A 23,584-nucleotide genomic window follows, 5' to 3' on the forward strand; every position below is an offset into this window, starting at 1 on the left:
TGGCTCTGGGAGCCAACCATATGGGATGTGGGGATGAAATAAGGGTCTGCCATGTACAAGGCAAAAAAAAAATAAAAAAGCTGTACCCAGCTTTTGTATTTTAAACTCAAATGTTTTCTTTTTGTTGTTGTTGTTGTTTGCTTTTGGGGCCACATTTGGCGGAGCTCAGGGATTACTCCTGGCTCTGCTCAGAAATCACTCCTGGCAGGCTCAGGGAACCATATGGGATGCCGGAAATTGAACCCAAGTCAGTCCCCAGTTGGCTGCTTGCTTGGCAAATGCCTTACCACTGTGCTATTGCTCTGGCCCTTCAAATGTTTTCTTACCTTGATTTCTCTTTTTTATTTTATTTAGAATTATTATTATTATTTTGGTTTTTTTGGTCACACCTAACAGACCTTAGGGGTTACTCCTGGCTCTGCACTCAGAAGTTGTTCTTGGCAAGCTTGGGGGTCTATATCGGATGCCAGGATTCAAACCAGGGTCAGTCCTGTGTTTGAAACACCTTACCGCTGTGCTATTGCTCTGGCCCCAATTTCTCTTTTTTTAACTTTTAGTAGAGAATGGGACTAATTTTTGATGATTAGAGAGCCTCCTTAGTCTTGACATACTTTACTGGCTACAAATGGGAACTAATTATGATAAAAATACCATCCTTTGGATGTTCACAATGCTAATAGTGCCATCTACCTTCAACTAATTCGTTTTTAAAAAATATTTTCTCAAAAATTCTAAGAAGGTGTTAGCTGCGTGCACTAAGTCATGGTGGGGAAGAGAGGGTTTCTATTTTCCAGCTGAATGCCAACTGAAGCATAGAAGTTGCTTAAGCCTAGTAGAAGTATATGCAGCATAACAGTGCTGTTAAAGTCTTTTTTTTTAGATCAAACTTCTATCAGCTGCTCAGAAAGCAAAAGGGCTAACAATATAGTCACAGATGTCCTTTTCTTTAATGCAAATTGTTTTCAGGAGTATGTGCCTATACTTAGACATAGTTTTGGATTGGTGAAGCACATTTCATTTTTTTTTTTTGGTTTTTGGTTTTTGGTTTTTGGGTCACACCCGGCGGTGCTCAGGGGTTACTCCTGGCTGTCTGCTCAGAAATAGCCCCTGGCAGGCACAGGGGACTATATGGGACACCGGGATTCGAACCAACCACCTTAGGTCCTGGATCGGCTGCTTGCAAGGCAAACACCACTGTGCTATCTCTCCCGGCCCACATTTCTTTTTTTTTTGGTTTTTGGGTCACACCCAGTGACGCTCAGGGGTTACTCCTGACTACGCCAGTGCTTCTCAATTATTTTATGTCATGCCCCCCCAGGAAGAAGAAAACATTTTTGTGCCCCACCCCCACATGACTGTAAATAGTATCTTTATTAAAAAAAAAAACTTTAACCTGCAAAACAAAAGTATATAAAATAATTTGAACTGATTTTTTTCTTTGGGGGGGGTCACACCTGGCAGTGCTCAGGGGTTACTCCTGGCTCCATGCTCAGAAATCTCCCCTGGCAGGCTCGGGGGACAATGTGGGATGCCGGGATCTGAACCACCATCCTTATGCATGAAAGGCAAATGCCTTACCTCCATGCTATCTCTCCAGCCCCAAGATTTTTTTCATCAGAGGTGATGTCTGGATTAATGGCTACAATGAGCAGGTTTTGAAATGCATAGCTTTTTGAAGCGGGGGTTTGAAGCAGGACACAGCAACAATCAGCTCCAGAGACATAAATGCGGGGCTTAGCTTGCTATGACAGTGTTTACCAAGGTCAAACGTGCCCCCCTTTATGGAGCCTCACGCCCCACCCCCGGGGGCCACGCCCCACAATTTTTTTTTTTTTTTTTTGGTTTTTGGGCCACACCTGGCGTTGCTCAGGGGTTACTCCTGGCTGTCTGCTCAGAAATAGCTCCTGGCAGGCACGGGGGACCATATGGGACACCGGGATTCGAACCAACCACCTTTGGTCCTGGATCGGCTGCTTGCAAGGCAAACGCCGCTGTGCTAACTCTCCGGGCCCCACTATTTAAGAAGCCCTGCTATACACTCAGAAATAGCCCCTGGCTCTGGGGACCATATGGGTCACAGGGGGATCTAACTGCTGTCTGTCCTAGGTCAGCCACGTGCAAGACAAATGCCATACCACTACACCACCGCTCTGGCCCCAGTGAACCACATTTTATATCAAGTTATTATCAGTGTGAATTCTAATGCTCCTATTTTTTTTTTTTTTTTGGTTTTTGGGCCACACCCGGTAACGCTCAGGGGTTACTCCTGGCTATGCGCTCAGAAATCGCCCCTGGCTTGTGGGGACCATATGGGACACCGGGGGATCGAACCGCGGTCCGTCCAATGCTAGCGCTTGCAAGGCAGACACCTTACCTCTAGCGCCACCTTCGTGGCCCCTAATGTTCCTTTTTAAGGTCTTTTTTTTTAAAACTCAGCATTAATGATATGATCAGTGTTATTAATTATTTTTCCAATTTTGCTTCTCATGGCCTCTTGCAGTAGTTGTCAGAGAAAATCATTAAAAAGATTTGTATTTGAGGGCTGGAGAGATAGTCTAGCAGATTGGGCATTTGCCTTGTACATGCCATACCCAGATTTGATCCATGGCACCAAATATGGTAGGTACCCTGAGTGCAGGAGATCATGAGGTATGATTTCTGAGTTCAGAGCCAAAAGTACTTGAGCACTGCTGTTTGTGGCCCCCAAAAAGTAATAATTTATTTATAATATTTATATTATAATTATATAATATTTATAATGATTTATAAATTATTAATAATTTTTAAAATCTGTGTTTTGATCATATCAATAGACAACCAAAAATGTTCATTCCACATTTGTCTGCTGACACTGGCTTTTTGTTTGTTTGATTGTTATTGGGCCACATCTGACAATGCTCAGGAGTTATTTCTAGGAATTTTTCCCAGTGGTGGTTGGAATATCATAGGAAATGCCAGGGATCAAACCTGAGTCACCCCCATATGTAAGGCAAGCCCCCTCCTTACTGAGTTGGAATCTCAGCCCATCATTTACTAGTTTTGTGAATTTGGTACAAGTTGCTAACCCACTGTGCCTGCCTCTTTGTTTCTTCACCTCAAGAATGTGACTAGCAGTAGTGTCTAATTTCTAGAGTTTTTGTGAAGACCAAATTAGATAATGTAGTCTTCACAAATTTAAAAGAAATTTAAATTTAAAAATATTTAAAATTTAAAAGAAATTTAGAACAGAACTGGCACATAATAAACTGCTCTGTGTATTCCATGTGTATTGTATGTGCTAGGGATCACTCTTGGTAGTGTTTAGGAATGTGTGGCTCTAGAGATCCAACCCAGGTCAGCCATGTTCTAGGCAAGTGCCTTCACCCTGTTCTATCTCTGACCCTATATATGCCATATTTAACATTCTGGGATGTGCTTTATTACTTGAAAGTTTGAAATCAGATTGCATCTTGCAATTATACTTGAACCATATATTTTTCTTGGTAACGTATTTTTAAAATGTCAGACCTCATCACTTAAGTCATGTAAGTTACATTGTTAGGTGACATAGTTTTTTTTTCAAGAAAAGGTAGAAATCTTGGTTTTTGGTTAAAAATTTATCAATTTTGAAATGTTGACTTGAAATTTCTTTCAAGCACTCTAAAGGCATAATTTTCAGATACCATAGCATTGTCAGTGACATGGCTCAGAAAAGTGGAGCATATGCTTTATATGCCAGAGCTAAGAATTTGATCCTTGGCACCACATAGTTCCTTGAGAACCACTGAGAGTGGCCCAAAATCTAAAATTTTTTCTTTGTTTTGGTTTTGAGGTCTCATCTGGCAGCGCTTAGGGGTTACTCCTGGCTCTATGCTCAGAAATCACTTCTGGCAAGCTGGGGGACCATATGGGATGCTGTATTCGAACCAGTGACCTGCATGAAAGGCAAACGCCTTACCTCCATGCTATCTCTCCGGCCCCCCAAAATCTAAATTTTAAAAGAAAAGCAAAACATAAAATATATAGCTTAGCAAATATGTGCACCATTACTTACCCAGTAAGTTTACATTTTTAGTTTTTTTTTTTTTTTTTTGTGATGTTGGGGATTGAATTTTGGATTGAACATATGCAAGGCAAATGTTTTCTACTTAACTAAATCCCCAACTCCAATTTGAGAATCTTTAACACAGTCTAAAATTTGAGTTTTAAGTAGCTTTAGACTCTAATTTTTTCATCATGCAGATAATGAAATTGACTTTGAAAGGTTTTTTTTTTTGGGGGGGGGGGTTGGTCACACCCCTGGAGTTATTCTTGGCTCTGCGCTCAGAAATCGCTCCTGGCAGGCTCAGGGGACTATATGGGATGCCAGGATTTGAACCACCATCTGTCCTGGGTGGGCTGCGTGCAAGGCAAACACTCTACTGCTGTGCTATCTCTCCCGCCCCAAAAGATTTTATTTAATATAATATAGTTGATCTTTGCTCATTAATTCTATATTAACATTTCACCTACTAGCTAAAAATTTATTTGTAACTTCCAACTCACTACTTGCTGATCTATATTTGTTGACGTGTGTAACTCTAAATAAGGTGGAATAAAATATTCTCTCTTCTTTTAGCTCTTATTCTTTGGGGGGGCATTCCAGTTTTTTAATTTATGCTCTGATTTTTTTTCATTTTACAAAGAATAAATTTTTATTCTGACATCTTTTTTTAATATCTTTATTTAAACACTTTGATTACAAATATGATTGTAGTTGGGTTTCTCATTCTTTAATTTACTCCTTCCATAGTGATTTTGCTATTAAAACAGATCCAAGTCAAGACCAATAGTTGTGTGCGCTAACTGATTCTGGTCCCACTTGAAACCAATCCACCCCTGACCAAAAAAAAAAAAAAAAATTAAAAGGACAATAAAATGGCCTCAAATACAGTGTTGAAATACTGTCTGTCATTGATAAATATGAGAAGACTGAGATGTGCCTTATGGAGAAAATATGTGTGAAATGTACTTCTTCAGGCACAAGGTTCCTGAGAAGTTAGTGCTCATGAATCAAAGAAGTACTGTATTTTCCGGCGTATAAGACGACTTTTGAAACAAAAAAAGTCAACCGAAAATTGGGAGTCGTCTTATACGCTGAGTATATCCCGAAAAATGTTTCAATATGCCACTAAACGAAAATTGTCTGAATATTGCCACAAAAAGAATTTTCCAACTCGATCCTGCAGCAATCACTGCCAGGCTGCTCGGACCCCCTCTCTAACTCAGCCAATCCAAGCAGGCTTTTGATGCATGCAAATTAGACAGTGTTCTGGACCAGAATCTACACTGTCAAAAGCCTGCTGTTACAGTATAACCTTTGAACGTTTGCTTGTTGTGATTGGCTCACTGTGGTACATGAGCACAGGAACACATGCAGCACATGCAGCACAGGAACGTTCTGTCTGATACAGTGAATATAGATCTAAACCTATGTTTTAACTGGAAAATTAGGGGGTCGTCTTATATGCCGGCAAATACAGTATGTTAAATAAGATGTCTTTAAAGGGGCCAGAGCAATAGCGCAGCGGGAGTGCATTTGCCTTGCATGCAGATGACCCAGGACAGCCGTAGATTTGATCCCCAGTGTCCCATATGCTCCCCCTAGCCAGGAGTGATTTCTGAGCCCATACCCAAGAGTAACCCCTGAACGTCACTGAGTGTGGCCCCAAAACAAAACAAACAAAAAAGATGTCTTTCAACATAATTAGATGATTGACAAGATGGAACTGGAGCTTCATTTTATTCGTTCCGTGGGTGAAATGATTCAGAACCTACTAGTTATGACATGGGATCTAGATTACTATAGAACACAACTACCATGAGTAACAAAAGAGTCAGCTGTATTTATAAAGGTGGTAGGCAATCAGTTGGTATGTTAAAATATATCATAAATAAGAAACAAGGTCTAGTGTATTCAAAAGATTTTTAGATTTTCTTGTTTGATTGTTGAAGCAATATTGAAAAGATCTTGAATTATTTTGAGGCTTAAAATTGTCCCTTTCACAATTCCATTTTCCATTATCAGAAATAATTTCCATTAAATTTTGGTATTCATCCTTCCATAATGATTGATTCTTTGCATTTGCCAATATGTTTATTTATATAACTAAGTTATTTACAGGCTCTGAGTTATACTTACTTTTGGGGGCCGGAGAGATAGCACAGCGGCGTTTGCCTTGCAAGCAGCCGACCCAGGACCTAAGGTGTTTGGCTCGAATCCCAGTATCCCATCCCATCCGTGCCTGCCAGGAGCTATTTCTGAGCAGATAGCCAGGAGTAACCCCTGAACACTGCTGGGTGTGGCCCCCCCCAAAAATTTAATAGTGAATGTTAGATTAGTAATTAGTGAAAATAAGCCGGAGTGGATGCGCAAGCAGTAGGATGTCTGCCTTGCACACGCTAACCTAGGATGGACTGCGGTTCAATCCCCCAACGTCCCAAGCTAGGAGTAATCCCTGAGCATCATCAAGTGTGGCCCCAAAACCAAAAAAAAGGGAAAAAAAGTTTTAAAATATCAATTTCTTTTTTTTTCAAGCAAACTGGTTGTATTATATTATTTTTAGAAACATTCTTTTCTATAAAATATAAAAGCATTTATATTTTTCTTCAGGCAGAGAAATTCTGGGAAGGTTATTTATTTCAGGAATATGGAATGGTTATCAAAATGTGCTTTGATGTAGTATGCTGACTTAATGAATTATTTGGTGAATGGCTCAGGGGCAAACAATGTTGCTATTTTAATAAAGTAGATTACTTTCCTCTGTGCTATAACTTATTCTTTTGGTCAATAATAACAGCAAAATAGTTTATTATTAAAGAGAAATGGAATTAAAATATGGGGTGTATTGGAAATTTTACCCCTTTTTCAATTTTTTATCATGCACATCGTGAAACATTAGGATTAGAATTTGTGGTTTTATACGGACAATAACTGTATTCTGCTCTTAACTAGTTGCTAGAAGCAAACTCATCTTAGGATCTCATTTGAGACATTGACTTAAATTCTTTAACTCAAAAATATTGCTTCCCCCTTCTGATGGTACCATACTCATTCTGCTTACTTTCTTGCTACTTATTGTCCACATTTTCCTCTATATCCAAATCACTGCTTGAGTCCCTCTGGTCAGCCAGGCTTATCTACAGTAGTAACTTATCACCATCTGTTTCATTTACCTTATTTTGTTAGTCACACCATTTTCTGTACACACATTATTTGTCTTTAATTTATTCTGCTACAAGATTATATAGCTTTAGAGTAGGAAACATTATCCTCTGCTCTTTCCCTAGAACAGAATTTTACAGTACCTTTTCAAACTGTTAAACTTTAGTAACATTTAGTATTAGTGTTTCTTTCTTTTTTTGGTTTCCGAGCCATACCCAGTGGCACTCGGGTTACTCCTGGCTGTGCCTTCAGAAATCATTCTTAGCAAGCTCAGAGGACCATATGGGATGCCGCATACAAGACAAAGGCCCTACTCATTGTGCTGACACTTCAGCCCCCATTATTAGTGTTTCTTAAACTCTATAGTGAAGGATCAGTTACTTTGTTTCCTCCAGTTCATCACTGGACATTTGTAAACTACAATAAAAAAAATCTATGGCTAGCAAAATAAATGATAGCATACATATTAATCTACTTTTCAGGGAGGGATTTTTAGGGCTACATGTATGGAAACTTAGGGACTGTTCCTGGCTCTATGCTCAGAGGACACTCCTGACAGTGCTTGGGGAACAAACTGGGTTGGCGACATATAAGGTCATGCACCTTAATATATAGTATCTTCTTGATCCTTTACATTTTTATGAGTGCACACACACACACACACACACACACACACACACACACACACACACACACACACACACACACACACACACGGTCTGGCTCTGCACTCAGAGTTCACTCCTGGTAGCCTGGGAAGGCCATATGGGGTGCCGGGGATCAAACCAGGTTGTCCATATGCAAGGCAAATGTCAACCTGCTGAATTACTGCTCTGGCCACATCAAGCCCAGTTTATTTTTATTAGTATGAAACAGCTATAAAATTTTTCTGTTGCCTTACATATTAAGTATATAAGTTTCACCAAATCCACTTATAAAATTTGAGTTTGACAATGAATTTTTGGGCTAGGGGCCACTAGGAATGCTCAAAGGAATGCCTGCTGTTCAGGGGGACCATAGGTGGCACTGGAGATCCCAAATGTTAGCTGCATACAAGGCAAATAAATGTCTTAACTTCTATGCTATCTCTCCAGCCCTAGGTGAGTTTTTGTTTAAAAAACATCCTCTGCCCTGCTTGTTGACATGGTTGCAATGCCCAGGGATTGCATGCATGCCTGATTGGTGCTCGCACACTTTTTTTTTTTTTTTTTTTTTTTTGCTCGCACACTTTTTTAACTGTGATGTTCACCAGATGTTATATGTTCAGTTGTAGTGCTTGCATACTCAACCTTGCTGCTTACAGAGATGCTTATTTCTATAGTTGTGGTGCTTGCATATGTGCTCATTGGGGATTACACGTTCTGTTGAAGCATACAAATTTTGATTGTAGTACTCACACATATGCTTGTGAGAGACCACAACTTGACTATGGTGCTTGCATATCATCTATTTAGTGACACTATCTTCAAAATCATCCCTTCTTTGGTTTCACACACCTCATCCCTGATAGAGCCAAAAATGACTTGTAATGCCAAGAGTTGTGGATAGCAGAGTTGTCAGGATCTAACTTGGCAGATAAGGAACCACCTAAATTTGAACTCTTCTTGATCATACGGGTTTTTGTTTGTTTGTTTGTTTGTTTTTGTTTGGGGGCTACACCCAGTGATGCTCAGAGGTTACCTCTGGCTCTGCACTCAGAAAGTCACTCCTGGCTTGGGGGACCATATGGGATGCCAGGGTATCGTCCTAGGTCAACCGTGTGCAAGGCAAACAAACGCCCTACCACTGTGCCACACTCCAGACCCTTGATTATATGTTTTAATGCAGCTGCTCTCTAATCCCTATTCTACTCTTCTGGACCTAAGAGTTCTAGTTTCTTTGGGGGCTACACTGAGCAGTGCTCAGGGCTTGCTGCTGGCTCTGTTCAAGGATTATTCCCGGAGTAGCTCAGGGACCATATGTGGTACTGGGGAATCAAATGTCTGCCACATGCCCCTTCCTCTGACTAGGAGGCAATATGTGATCACAGAAAAATCATGACCTCTGGAGTGAGACATTTTCGGTTCAGTTGGAATGTTGGTTGTGTCCCAAAACTGACAGTGCAATTTTGGTGCATTGGTTTGTTTCCAAGCCTTGTTTCCTCTCTGCGAAATAGAATGTTTAAGCTATTTTTGGCCCAGAAAATAGGTCTAATCAGATAGAGGTTTAAATCATTTTTCCTTCAGTATAGAAAAAAAAATTTTTTTTAAAGTAAACTACTGGGGCTAGCTCTTTTTTAAAGATGGTTCAGAAGCCTGAGTGTTACTTCTTATCTTGTTATGCCATCCCGTTGTTGGAATTGATGGAAGATGTCTCATTATGACTAGGTTAGATTCCAGGCTGGGAGGAGAGAGAAGTTACTTAGTGGTAATGTGATCCTGGAACTTTATCTAGTGGTAATGTGACATCTTCATCAATATAGTTTCCTTTGAATGATATGACCTGGAAGGAGCTAACAATTATTGGCCAGAATATAGTCACTCTTTATATCTAGATGCAAAGATATTGTGGGAAGTAGCCCAGGTGGATAGCCATGTGCCCCGCTTAAAAATGGGGTTCTAATCAATAAGAGAGAATGGACAGTGAGGCACAGTTATATTGCATTGATTTTGCAGATCGTTGAGATCTGCAATATCTGAAAATAAGCTCAGGTTATGCTATAGAATTTTTTGGTTTGTGTTTGGGCTACACTTGGTGGTACACAGGGCTTAATCCTGGCTCTGCTCAGGGATCACTCCTGGCAGAACTAAGGGGTTCAGTGGAATGCAAGAGAACAAACCGAGGTTGGTCACATGCTAGGCAAGTTCCCTATACTGTTTAGCCCTGTGCTGTAGAATAGTTTGCTTGAAAACAATATCAATTGAAAACTAAACCTGTGTTTGCCTAAGTGCATATAAAAGGTTTTTATATGTGTGTTATATAAGTACATAAAAGGTTTATGTAAAATACGTGTTCTTGCTAACCTTTCGTTTGTTTCAGTTATCTGTAAAGACTAGCAACATGGCACTTTATTGTGGAGAGCTTATTTATTTAAAAAACTCATCTGAAATATTAGTAATTAGTAAAACTTTTGCATAGCAAAAGGAAAAATTGCAATATCCATGCACTCAATCTCGATTTCAAGTCTAAGTAATAAAGTCTGAAATTTTGAATAATTTTTTAGAAACAATAAAAAATTCCAAAAGCCTGATAAAAGAATATTTTAATGAAGTTGTAAGACACTTAGCAGTGATAAAATTGAACATTAGTTGAGCATTTATAGAAGCCAGGTATTCTGCAAAACCTTTTGTAGCTTTATTTAAAACCTCTGAAATTCCTATATATGAGAGGACTATTGGAGAGACAGGTGCAAATCCTAAGAATACTAATACTTGAATTTTGTTTCTATGAAGATACAGAGGCTTGCAATTAGTCCTAAATTACTGTTGGACAGCACTAAATTGAAAGGTTCATTTTGGTATCTGGCAGAAGGTATCTGAAATGGCCTCATCAAATGCTTCTGTATAAATAAGTTGTTCTTATAATGTTGGTTGCAGGCTGGTTGGCTAATTTAATTGTCTTAAAGTTGGCGCTAATAAAGTTCACATTAAAGTGTGTAAATGGAGAAATTATGTACTTGCTATTAAACCCAGTGTAGGGAGAGAACTCTGTGAGGCATAGCTTATACCCTGCATTCAGGAATCCCTTCTTGATACCCAACACATAGTTCCCCAAGCATTAACCAGGGCAGACCATAAGCACTGGCAGGTGTAGCTACAAAACCAAGTAAACAAATTAAAAACCCATCCTGTTTAGTAAATAATATTCAGTAGATAAATGTATGTTAATATTATTTTTTAATAATATCTTTATTTAAACACCCTGATTACAAACATGATTGTAGTTGGGTTTCAGTCAAAAAAAGAACCCCCTTTCACCAGTGCAACATTCCCACCACCAATGCCCCTATCTCCCTCCTCTCCCACCCTCTGCTTGTATTTGAGTCAGGCATTCTACTTCTTTCACTCATTAACATTGTTACGGTAATTGTTAGTGTAGTTATTTTTCTAACTGTATTCACCATTCTTTGTGGTGAATACAGTGTGATTCACCAGATGTTATATGTTCAATTGTAGGGCTTGCATACTCAACCTTGCTGCTTACAGAGATGCTTATTTCTATAGTTGTGGTGCTTGCATATGTGCTCATTGGGGATTACACGTTCTGTTGAAGCATACAAGTTATGATTGTAGTACTCACACATATGCTTGTGAGAGACCACAACTTGACTATGGTGCTTGCATATCATGAGCCGGTCCTTCTGGCCCTCATCTCTAGGCATCTTGGTTGTTACTTCTGGCTCTATGCTCAGAAATAGCTCCTGGCAGGCACGGCGAACCATATGGGACACCGGGATTCGAACCAACCACCTTTGGTCCTGGATCGGCTGCTTGCAAGGCAAACACCGCTGTGCTATCTCCCCGGGCCTAGAGCTGTATATTTTCTAAGAGGAAAAGTCCTAGATCCAATCTGCCAGGAAGTCTATGATACAAGAGAACTGATGTGAAGGAAGATGGTTTCAGTAATGCCACTAGACCCCAGAAGGAGACTGAGGAAAGTCTGGAAAGGAGACCCAGTTTGAGCTTGGTGGAGTGGATGAGGACTGGAGCCTCCCTGTTCCTGCCCAGACATAGCCCGACAAAGGATCAGCAATGGCGCTGGGACTCAGAAGGAAGCTAGGAAAAGATCCCAAAAGACAGTCCCATTTGTGTTTGCTGGAAGGGATTAAGATATGAGGTTCCCTATTTCCTCCCCAATACAAATATTCCTGGCCCCAAAAGGCAGATGAACAGTGATTGCACTGGAATCAGATGAAGTGAAATGGTGTCTTAAGATTTGTGCAAAACCATTTCACAACACACCTTTGTTGACTTTTGTTTTTCAAAATTAGAGGTTATAAACTTGGGGTGTCTGAAGCTGGAGTGTTAGCACAGCTGTAGGGCACTTGCCTGCACACGGCCAACCTAGTACAGACCCAGGATTGATTCTTAGCATCCCATATGGGGAACCTGCCAGGAGCAACTTCTGAGAACTGCTGGGTGTGGCCCAAAAACAAATAAATAAAACTTGCGGGTGGAAATTGTCTCTTCCATTCTTTGTATTTTGTTAATGTGGTTTCATTTTCCCACAACAGATTCAAAAACTTTGTGACAGAGTAGCTTCTTCCACTTTACTGGATGATCGAAGAGATGCTGTACGTGCTCTCAAGTCACTATCTAAGGTCTGTAACACTTGATCATTTCTTAAGTTGATTAAGTTGTATGTTCATTTCTTAAATAGCATTTTATATTTTCTTCTGCAGAAATACCGCTTGGAAGTCGGTATTCAGGCTATGGAACATCTTATTCATGTTTTACAAATGGATCGGTAAGTTTTTAAAATAATTTTCCCTTTAATTTTTCTGTAAATTTTCATTAATTTGTTTCTGAACCACTTCCAGAAATGATGACTATTAAAGCTATCAAGTTTTATTTTTAGTTGTCACTTTTAGTAAATATATATTGCAGACTAGATTAAAATAATTGTGCTAAATAGGGACAGGCATAATATTAGTACTCATGGACTGAGTGCTTTCCTGTCTATAAAAATGGAATGAGGTAGTTGCTAATTAAATTCTTAAAAATTAGGGGTTTGGATAAATGGTTGTTTTGATGTTCCTGGAGATAATACTCCAGTGTTCCCTTAAAACATCCTCAATGAGGAAACTAAGGGTTTCCATACAAAATGGTGGGCCAGTGGCAAAAGATTAGGGCATCACTAGTATGACAGGGTTGCAGGAAGGATATTAGATCAGGAGGGGCCATATTTGTGAAAATATTGAGAAATACTGGCTATATTCTATTCTATGGTACATATACTATGGTATATTAGTTATCCAGACTTGTTTTTGTTAGGGAAATAAATTGTATTAGAGTGGGGCCGGGCGGTGGCGCTAAAGGTAAGGTGCCTGCCTTGCCAGCGCTAGCCTTGGACAGACCGCGGTTCGATCCCCCGGTGTCCCATATGGTCCCCCAAGCCAGGAGCAACTTCTGAGCGCATAGCCAGGAGTAACCCCTGAGCGTTACCGGGTGTGGCCCAAAAACCAAAAAAAAAAAAAAAAAAAAAAAAAAAAAAAAAAAAAATTGTATTAGAGTGATTGACCTGCATTAGTTAACTTTGCTGAATAGATTAGTTCTGATAGCCCTTGCTTTTTGTTTACTTATTATGTACCTTCTATTTTCTTTTTTTTGTTTTGTTTTTTTGGGCCACACCCGGCCGTGCTCAGGGGTTACTCCTGGCTGTCTGCTCAGAAATAGCTCCTGGCAGGCACGGGGGACCATATGGGACACTGGGATTCGAACCAACCACCTTAGGTCTGGATCGGCCCTCTGGGCCCTCTATTTTCTTTTCATACCTAGTTTTAGCTAGAGCTTCCAGTTTAATATTGAATATAGGTTGCTAGAAGGAATCCTTCGTATTAATAGAGAAAGATTCAGTTTTTCATTGGTACACATGTCAGTTGTGTGATTTTCTATTCTTACTTTCTCAATAGTCTCTAAAAGATCACAAAATTTCTCAAAAATTTAAGACAATTTTTTTGAGGGTTAGGCCACACCTGTCGGTGCTCTGGTATTATTCTTGGCTCTGTATTCAGGAATCACTTCTGGCATACTTGAGGGACTATATTGGGTCACTACATGCAAGGTAAGCATCCACCCACGGACTCTTTCCAGACTCTCCAAAAAAGCAAAACCAATAATTTAAAAACCACTTCATTTGGATGTACTTGGTCCTTTGGTCTCCAGCATCATGTGGTGACCACTGCCAGGTATGATTCCTATAACTAACAAGATCCTCACTTTATTTGAGTTTAACTAAGTTTGTGATCTCTTACTTCCCTTATCTTTGCTTTCATCATCATACCTAATCAGTTCAGATTCGCTACCTCTTTAAACCTGATTTTATTCTAAATGCCATCACTATCGATCGTGCTTTCAGAATCTGTCAGATTTTTCTTGGAAAATAAATATAGAGCAAGGTAGCAAACTCCAACTAGAGGCTACATTATTAAATTACATTAATATCCCTATTGTATATAGGGATGACATATATCCTAAAAACATGACGTATATCCTAAAAACATGTATACAGACTTAAATACTCAATGTAAAAGTATCTGGGTAATACTGATTTTGCTGATTTTAAAATTGTTGAATTTGTCAAATGTCTTTTTTTTATTTTTGTATATAGTCCTATGTATTTTTCCTCATGTAGAATCATTCTATACCTTAATTTTTAAGTTTTTAATTATTAAATTTTAATTTTATAAGTTTTTATTAATGTTTATAGTCACATATGTATATTTTTTTCCAGTTAGGATCTTTCTGTACATTAATTTCTTTATTTTTCCTGCTGGCATTGTATAAAAGGAGCTTCAGTTACCATGTCATTCATTTTTTTTCTTCGAAAATTTTATTTTTCATTACTGCTATATGAATAGGTTTACTTTACTACTATTTTGTTTGTTTGTTTGTTTTGGGGGGCCACACCCAGCAGCACTCAGGCATTACTCTTGGCTCTGCGCTCAGAAATTGCTCCTGAAAGGCTCGGGGGACTATCTAGAATGCTATCAATTGAACCTAGGTCAGCCCCAGGTAGAGCAAAATACCCTACCACTGTGCTATCACTCTGGCCCCATACCTTACTACTATTTTTGTTTTTGCCCATGTGATCACACTCAGTGGTGTGCTGGAGGCCACTTTGATTTGGAGAGTGGTACTGGATAATCACGTAGTGCCAGGGACTGGACCCAGGGTTCCATCTGCAAATTATGCACGCTAGATCTTTGAGCTATTATATCCCTAAATTTTTTCACTTTTGAACGTTAAATTGCTTCTAAATGTTAACTAGAATATAAATTAAACATTTTTTTTAAGTTCTTTTTTTTTTTTTTTTTTTTTTGGTTTTTGGGCCACACCCGGCGGTGCTCAGGGGTTACTCCTGGCTGTCTGCTCAGAAATAGCTCCTGGCAGGCACAGGTGTCCATATGGGACACCGGGATTCAAACCAACCACCTTTGGTCCTGGATCAGCTGCTTGCAAGGCAAACGCCGCTGTGCTATCTCTCCGGGCTCATAAATTAAACATTAAGCATTTTAATTGATTGCATTTACATTTTCTTAGAGTAGATTTTTAGATCTAGAGTTATAGTTTTATACAGTCTAAACTAAATATCAGTGTAAACATAAGATTATAGTGGGCTGGAGAGAGAGGTGGAACACTTGCCTTGAACTTAGTTGACCCAGATTTGGTCCCCAATTCCCCATATGGCCCCAAGTCTCACCAGGAGTGGTCTTGGAGCGGAACTGTAAGTAAGCCCTTAACACCACGTTGTATGGCCCAAAATAGCAAAAATCAAACAGGGCCAGAGTGAGAGTACGGATGAGTTGCCTTGCATGTTGCTGATCTGTTTTTGATCCTCAATAATCCATATTGTTCCCCAATCCCCACAAAGAGTACAGAGCTGAGAATGGGCCCTGGGCTTCATGGGTGTTGCCCATAAATAAATTAACCCCTCCCCCTGCAAAAAACAGGCAAACAAAAAGATATGTGAGTATAACTGTTTAAATCCATTTGACAGTTTTTAAATATAATTTCTCTTTTCTAGCTCGGATTCTGAAATAATAGGTTATGCTTTGGATACATTACATAATATAATATCTAATGAAGAAGAGGAAGAAATAGGTAAGTTTCTTTTACTATATTTTCTATACATAAAACTAACCAAGTTCTGACAGTTTTGTTGATTTCAAAATTGAGTATGTTTTGCAGATTTATTTATAAGTTCTTTTTTTCTTTCCTTGAATTAAGAAAGGAAAGACAGGGCTGGGGAACTAGTTCAGAGAGCAGGTGAGTATGTTTTGCATGCAGGAGTCCCAGGCTTGCTCCCTGGCTCTGCATGGTTCCCTGGGCACCACCTGGAGTGGCCTCCAAGCACTGCCAGGTGTTGCCACCAAAAAATTGTAAAATTAGGGGAAAAAAAAAAGGAAGGAAAGATATAAACTTAGTCCCCAAAAAGGTGTTTTTAAGATGATTGCTTTTTTTTTTTAATGTGACTTAAAGATAGACTTTGTTTCTTCACTTCTACATTTGGTTTTAGTTGGGCAGTATGGATATTAGTGATTCTGGTATTCAATAATTATTTTGGTTGGTGCTGGAAAGATAGTACAGTGGGAGTGGTGCTTGCCTTGCATTATGCCAATCTGGGTTCTAATCCCCAGCATCCCATATGGTCTCCTACACACCTCCAAGAGTAATTTCTGAGTACATGACCAGGAGCTACTTCTGAGCATAACCAGTTGTGGCCTAAAAACCAATAAAAAAAAATTGGCTATTAAGAGCTAAATTATTTTATGAAGTTAGAGGGTTTCCACCTAATAAATACTTAAACTTTTAATATAAGACATATAAGGAACAATGTGTTAAATTTTTTTTCACTGTATTAAATTTTAAGGTTTTTTTTTTTTATTAAATCTGGCATGAAACAATATAATCCAATTTAAAATTTACTCATTTCTGGGGCCAGAGATAGCACAGCAGTAGGGCGTTTGCTTTATATGCAGCCGACCCACGACTGAGCCAGGTTCAACTCCTGGCATTCATATGGCTCCCAAGCCTGTCAGGAACTATTTGTGAGCGCAGAGCCAGGAGTAAACCCTAAGCACCACGGTCTGTGGCCCAAAACAAACAAACAAACAAAAACATTCACTAATTTTTTGGTACATCTTTCTTTTCCTTTTTTTTTTTTTTTGTTTCAAATTACTTCCATACATAAAATAAGGAAATCTCTTGTTTTATTGTCAGCAAGCATGTAAAATAATTTTGAATGTCTATACATTTTCTTCAATAAAGTTTTAAACATATGGGTTGATAATATTTCTCATAACTATTGAAAGTCAAATTCCTCTCATCTGACTGGCTATTGTAATAAGTTATAGCTGACCAGACGATCAGACGATGTTTTGATTTTTTTTTTGTGTATTGGCCAACTCCTCCTCACCCCACTTTTATTCCTAGTGGTGTGGATTGAACTAGGGTCTCACCATGACATTGCAAGCATTCTGAGGCCAGAGAGATAGCAGAGCGGTAAGGCATATGCCTTGCATGCAGCTGACTCCAGACGGACCTGAGTTCAATTCCCAGCATCCCATATCCCCCAAGCCTGTTAGGAGCGATTTCTAAGCACAGAATCAGGAATAATCCTTGAGCGCTGCTGGGTGTGGCCAACAAACAAACAAACAAAAAACAAAACAAAAAAAAAAGGCAAGCATTCTAGCATGAAGTTCGAACCCTGAGTCATGTTTTTTGTACATTTTGTCAGTCTAATTTAGATTGGGAATTTAAGCTCTTTCAAAATACTGAGACAAATCATAAAGTAGGGCAGAAACATGTACATAATTAATGTCCATAGCGCCAGTAATGGGAATATAGAAAACTGTGATATATAAGTCACAATCCTTAGGTTTAAAATAATTACTGTTCTTAAATTTTTATTTCTCTGTGATTTCTGTCTCACAGTTTAACTTTATCCATTTCTCAAGGGTGTAAACATTTTGATGTTGAGACAGATAGCACAGCGGTAGGGCATTTATTTGCCTTGCATCCTGCCAACCTGGGATGGACCCAGTTCAATTCCTGGCATTCCTGATGGTTCCCTGTGACTGCCAGGAGTAACACCTGAGCGCCGCCTGCCAGGTGTGGCCCAAAAACCAATCAATCAATCAATAAATAAAGTTTTATAAAAAAGATTTTGATACTCCTTGGAAAAGAGCTGTCCATCACAGACAATATCAAATGTAATATACACAGGCATATACTTGGAAGCAAGATACCTTATTTTTCCTAGTTATTTCTCAGACGAGAACATTAGGTAGACACTCTGTAGAACAAGTAAAAAATATTATTTATATTTTATAATTTACTCAATTTCTAATTAAGAAATTAGCATTTTTAGTTAGTTTGCATACCATGAACTTTCTATTTGCAGTAGATAACCTTTCTGTTTTAAGAAATAAGGGCTAGGCCTTGAAAAAAAAAAGAAAAGAAATAAGGGCTAGCTTGAGACTGAAGCAATAGCACAGCGGTAGGGTGTTTGCCTTGCACACGGCCAACCCGGGACGGACCCAGGTTTGATTCCCAGCATCCTATATGGTCCCCCAAGCCTGCTAGGAATGATTTCTGAATGCAGAACCAGGAGTAACCCCTGAGCGCCACCATGTGTGGCACCCCCAAAAAAAAACCAAAACAAAAAAAAAAAAAAAGAAGAAAGGGCTAATAACCTCTCCAAGTGAAGAAAGGAGTAAGTCAGAGACATGGTATTGCAGAAAGATGAATAAAGGCCAGAGTTATAAAATAAGAACTCATGGGGTCAGAGTGATAGCACAGTGTAAGGAAGTTTGCCTTGTACGTGGCAACCCAAGATGGACCCGGGTTTAATTCTTGATACCGAGTCTGTTAGGAGCGATTTCTGAGCTCAGAGCCAGGAGTAACCCCTGAGCACAACTGGGTATGGCCCAAAAACCAAAAAAGAAAAGAAAGAGAAAAGAAATAGGGGCTGGAGAGAAGATACACGACATAAGGCGCTTGTCTGCCATGTTGCTACATTAGCTATGACCCTGGTTTAAATCCCTGGCACCATGTAAGTCCCCTGCATGTGAGGGATCACTTCTGAGCACAGAGCCAGAAAAATAGGGATAAAAATAATATTTGTAGTTAGTGGGTTTTCTTTGTTCTTAATTTTTAATATAATTGTACTTGCCATTCATTTTTCTAAATGGTTTTTCTGTATTTCAGCTCTTTGTTCCAAACATCCAAAACAATCCCCTACCTCTGAGCTATGATGCTTCCAATGGTTCTTATCGGATAATTAATTTAAACTTTATTTTAAAACTTAACCTGAGGGGCCGGGCGGTGGCGCTGGAGGTAAGGTGCCTGCCTTGCCTGCGCTAACCTAGGACGGACCGCGGTTCAATCCCCCGGCGTCCCATATGGTCCCCCAAGAAGCCAGGAGCAACTTCTGAGCGCATAGCCAGGGGTAACCCCTGAGCGTCACAGGGTGTGGCCCAAAAACCAAAAAAAAAAAAAAAAAAACTTAACCTGAAGGAGTTGATTTAAAAAAATAAATCTAGATATTGATAAATATTTATCTTTCAGTTCCATTACATATTATACTTACACTCTCTACTTTTCCCCTCTACTTCTTTTTTTTTTTCTTTTTTTTTTTCCGAGGAGAGGGGGGTCACACCCCGGCGGTGCTGGCTCTATGCTCAGAAACTGCTCCTGGCAGAGACGGGGGACCATATGGGATGCTGGAATTTCACCTTCCATCCTAAATCAGCTGCATGCAAGGCAAACGCCCTACTGTGCTATCTCTCCGGCCCTCCCCCCTCTGCTTCTTAAAGAGAAGTTTTAATGCCATATCATAAACTCCATTTTGGAGTTCTTTACATTAGTAATCTTCCTTCTCCTCCCCTTCTCTTTCATCCATCCCTCTTTCCTTTCTTTTCCCTTCCCTTTCCTTTTTTCCCTTTTCTTCCCTTTTCTCCCCTTTCCTTTTTCCTTTTCTTTTCTCTCTCCTCTTCTTCCCTTTCTGCCCCCTCCTTTCCTTTCCTCCCCTTCTTTTCACCTCTTTCCTTCTCTTTTTCCTTCCTTCCTTCCTTCCTTCCTTCCTTCCTTCCTTCCTTCCTTCCTTCCTTCCTTCCTTCCTTCCTTCCTTCCTTCCTTTTCCCTCCTTCCCTCCTTCCTTCCTTCCTTCCTTCCTTCCTTTTCCCTCCTTCCCTCCCTCCCTCCCTCCTTCCTTCCTTCCTTCCTTCCTTCCTTCCTTCCTTCCTTCCTTCCTTCCTTCCTTCCTTCCTTCCTTCCTTCCTTCCTTTCTTTCCTTCCTTTCCTTCCTTTCCTTCCTTTCTTCCTTTCCTTCCTTTCCTTCCTTCCTTCCTTCCTTCCTCCCTCCCTCCCTCCACTCTTCCCTCCCTTCCTCCCTCCCTCCTTCCCTCTCTCCCTCCCTTCCTCCCTCTAGGCACTGTGCCAAAGGCCAGTTTATGATCTCATTTAATTATCAGGATGACTCCTTAATAAACAGGCTACCCTCCTTTTACATTTTAGAGATGGGGGAAAAATTGGAATAGGACATAGGGATCTACACAGAAAGTTTTTACATCTTGCTTAAGTCCCAGATCTAGCAAGTGAAGAACAGGTTGTTGTTGTTGTTTTTTTTTTTAAGGATGTTTTTAACCTTTATTGGTTGATTAATTGATTGATTGGTTGTTGGGTCACACTCAGCAGTGTTCAGTGGTTACTCCTGGCTCTGTACTCAGAAATCACCCCTCGCAGGCTGGGAGACCATATGGTGCCAGGAATCAAACTGGGCTCCTCCTCGGTCAGCCGTATGCAAGTCCGCATGCATTTGCCCTACCATTGTGCTCTATCTCCAGCCCAAGAGCAGGGTTTTTAATTGAGATAACTCCCTGTAAGAATTTGTAAGAATTTTGAAGATTTTCTCCCAGAGCTGAAACAAAAGCATGAGCATACTCAGACTGGAGTAAATGACAAAAGATTAGCCACCTGGAATGTAGTATAGAAGGGCCAGAGAGATAGCACAGCAGGTTGGGTTTTTGCCTTGCACACAGCAGACCCATTCCATACCCAGCATCCTGTATGGTCCCTCCAAACCTGCTAGGATTAATTTCTGAGCGCAGAGCCAGGACTGCAAAGCCAGGAATAAGCCCTGAGCGTCACTGGGTGTGGCCCAAAAGCAAACAAACAAAAAGTATTAGAAAGGTGACATATCCCTCCTTGGAAACATTTTCTAACACTTTACTGATAAATTTGCCATGTCATTCTGAAAATATAGTTGTATCTTTTTTTAGGATATTTAAAGTAATTTAGCTAAAATTAAAACTCCTTTAAAAGATAATACTGCTTATTTATTTTATTGTGAGCATTGCTATAAGAGAAACATTTGCCTACATTTTATTTTTGTCTACCTTTTTCAGGTGATACTGAAGGTAAAAGATTGCATTTATATATGCATGATGCTTTTAAGTTCTATTTCTGATAATATAAAAGGACACTGTCAAGTGATGTTTCTGACTGGTTAAAAAAAAACTAAAGGGGCCAGAGAGATAGGATGGAGATTAGGCATTTGCCTTGCATGCAGAAGGACAGTGATTCGAATCCTGGCATCCCATATGGTCCCCGAGCCTGCCAGGAGCGAATTCTGAGCGTAGAGCCAGGAGTAACAACTCCTGAGTACTGCCGGTTGTGACCCAAAAACAAAACAAAACAAAAAATGAATTTCTCAATTCATTTGATGATCTTATATTGCTATTATTTTTATGGGTGTTAAAAACTTTAATGTCCAGAATACCAAAAATATCCTACTGAATCTTTTAATAAAATTAAAGATTTTTCTGTGGAAGGACAATATTCAAATTGATTTTTATTTATTTTCCTGGGATATAATTTTGAGACAGATCTTTTAAAAATAAGAACAATATGGGCTGGCATGATAGTACAGTGAACAAGACACTTGCATTTCACATGCCTAACCTGGGTTTATTTGATCTTGGCATCCCATATGGTCTCTGAAGCCCCTCCCAGAGTGATCCCTGAGCATAGAGCCAGGAATAAGACCTGAGCACTACTCAGTGTAAAACCAACCCTACTCCCCCCGCCAAAATAAACAACAAAAAGCAATATATGAGTGTATTTATATATATGCACACACAAATTTTGCCTATATTTAACGAACTGGAAGTTGTTCCAGTTCAGTTAATACTTGTATATTGATAGTGTCCCTTTAAAATGATGCATGCACAATAATGTCTGGCTATTGACATTTTTATATTAATTCATGAAACTCACCAATTTTGGCTTTCTTTATTTTAGTGGTCTCTTTTAAGTTCTGCTTTACATTCTGTTTTTAATGGTGAAATTACTTTCATTGTAATTAAAGCAACCCAGCTATTTTGTTTTACTATTTTTTCTGAGATCCCTAACTTTAAAACTTTAAATGGAAATGTTACCAATAGGTTTAAAGAATATATAGCAAAATATATATCTAATAGAAGTTTTAACAAAGTACCTTATTACAAAAAAAAAGTATCAAGGCACAGAAAACATACTGTTTCTGACATTTGAACCTCTTGTTTAAAATCTAAAAAATACCAAAATATTATGCTTTATCTCTCTTGATAATAGCCTGCTTCCTTGTTGAAGAGTTTATATCTGTAGCTGTTTGTATTTTTGTTTTTTTATCATGTTTGTATACAGCTTTAAATTTTACTGCTTGTGTCTTTATTTTGTTGTCATTGTTGTTTTGTTAGGGCCTAAGGGAAAGGAAGTGAGTTATTGTTGTTTGTGTAGCTGTTTTGTGGTGCCAGGGACAAATCCAGGCCCTCTTGTATGTGAGGCATGTCCTCTAACATTGACCTACATCTATCTTTAGCCCTCGTGCCCCTTATTTGGTCCTCATATCAACCAATGAATAGGTGGTATTTCTCTCTGTTCTTTTTTTTTTTTTAATGCATTAATGAACATTTTATTTCTATAATTTAAATTTTCTGAAATACTGATTTATGGACATATATTTTAGAGGTAAAATTTCAAAACTCTCAAAAAGTATGTTATCACACCATATCAACCAGCCTACCACCAACATCCATCCACCAACATCCACTGAGCACCCTCTAAACTCCCACTTGGATAAAATCAGTTCTTCAATCAGAGTTCAAGGGTTTGTTACAGTTTGGCTTTATCTGTTTCCTTGCTTTCCACATATGAGTAAAATCTAACGGTATTGTCTTTCTCCTTCAAAACTAATTCACTTAGCATGAGCCCCACCAGTTCCATTAATGCTATCACAAAAGTCAAAACTGAGCCACAATTCACTGCCACCACCAGCTTGTGCCATAGATTCATTAATTCTCGAAAGAAAGGCAAGCATATCTATCAATGTATATCCAATTATCTGTTCTTGGACAATGGGTTGTATCCAGATTCTGGCTATTGTGAAAAGTGCTGCTATGAACATGAGGATTCAGAGGGCATTTCTTTATCCTCCTCTGACTCCTTTAGCTCACCATAATGCTTTCCATTACAAAAACAGGTTCCATGGAAAGGTTAAGATATCTGGTTAAGCCAGATTCTTTGTGCTGAGCTAAATTTATTTGCAGAGTTTTCTGTTGGTTCGGGGCTATGCAAACTTTTGTGGCTTGAATCAGGCAGGCGGTGGAAAATTCATTCAGAGTTCCTTTGATATGTGGGGTGCTCGATCTCCCACATCTCC

The 23,584-nt window shown here is 39.3% G+C and overlaps 1 protein-coding gene across 2 annotated transcripts in view; it reads left to right on the plus strand.

Moving 5' to 3' along the window:
- USO1 (USO1 vesicle transport factor) overlaps positions 1 to 23,584 on the plus strand; it is a 90,768-nt gene that overhangs the window by 4,596 nt on the left and 62,588 nt on the right. For both annotated transcript variants that reach the window (XM_049790244.1, XM_049790245.1), the window contains exons 2-4: positions 12,396 to 12,482; positions 12,564 to 12,628; positions 15,908 to 15,984. In XM_049790244.1, coding sequence (XP_049646201.1) covers positions 12,396 to 12,482; positions 12,564 to 12,628; positions 15,908 to 15,984 — 229 coding nt within the window. The remainder of the gene's footprint in view (positions 1 to 12,395; positions 12,483 to 12,563; positions 12,629 to 15,907; positions 15,985 to 23,584) is intronic.

The sequence above is a fragment of the Suncus etruscus genome, chromosome 16 (assembly GCF_024139225.1).
Source record: "Suncus etruscus isolate mSunEtr1 chromosome 16, mSunEtr1.pri.cur, whole genome shotgun sequence".
NCBI classification, from domain to species: Eukaryota; Metazoa; Chordata; class Mammalia; order Eulipotyphla; family Soricidae; genus Suncus; species Suncus etruscus.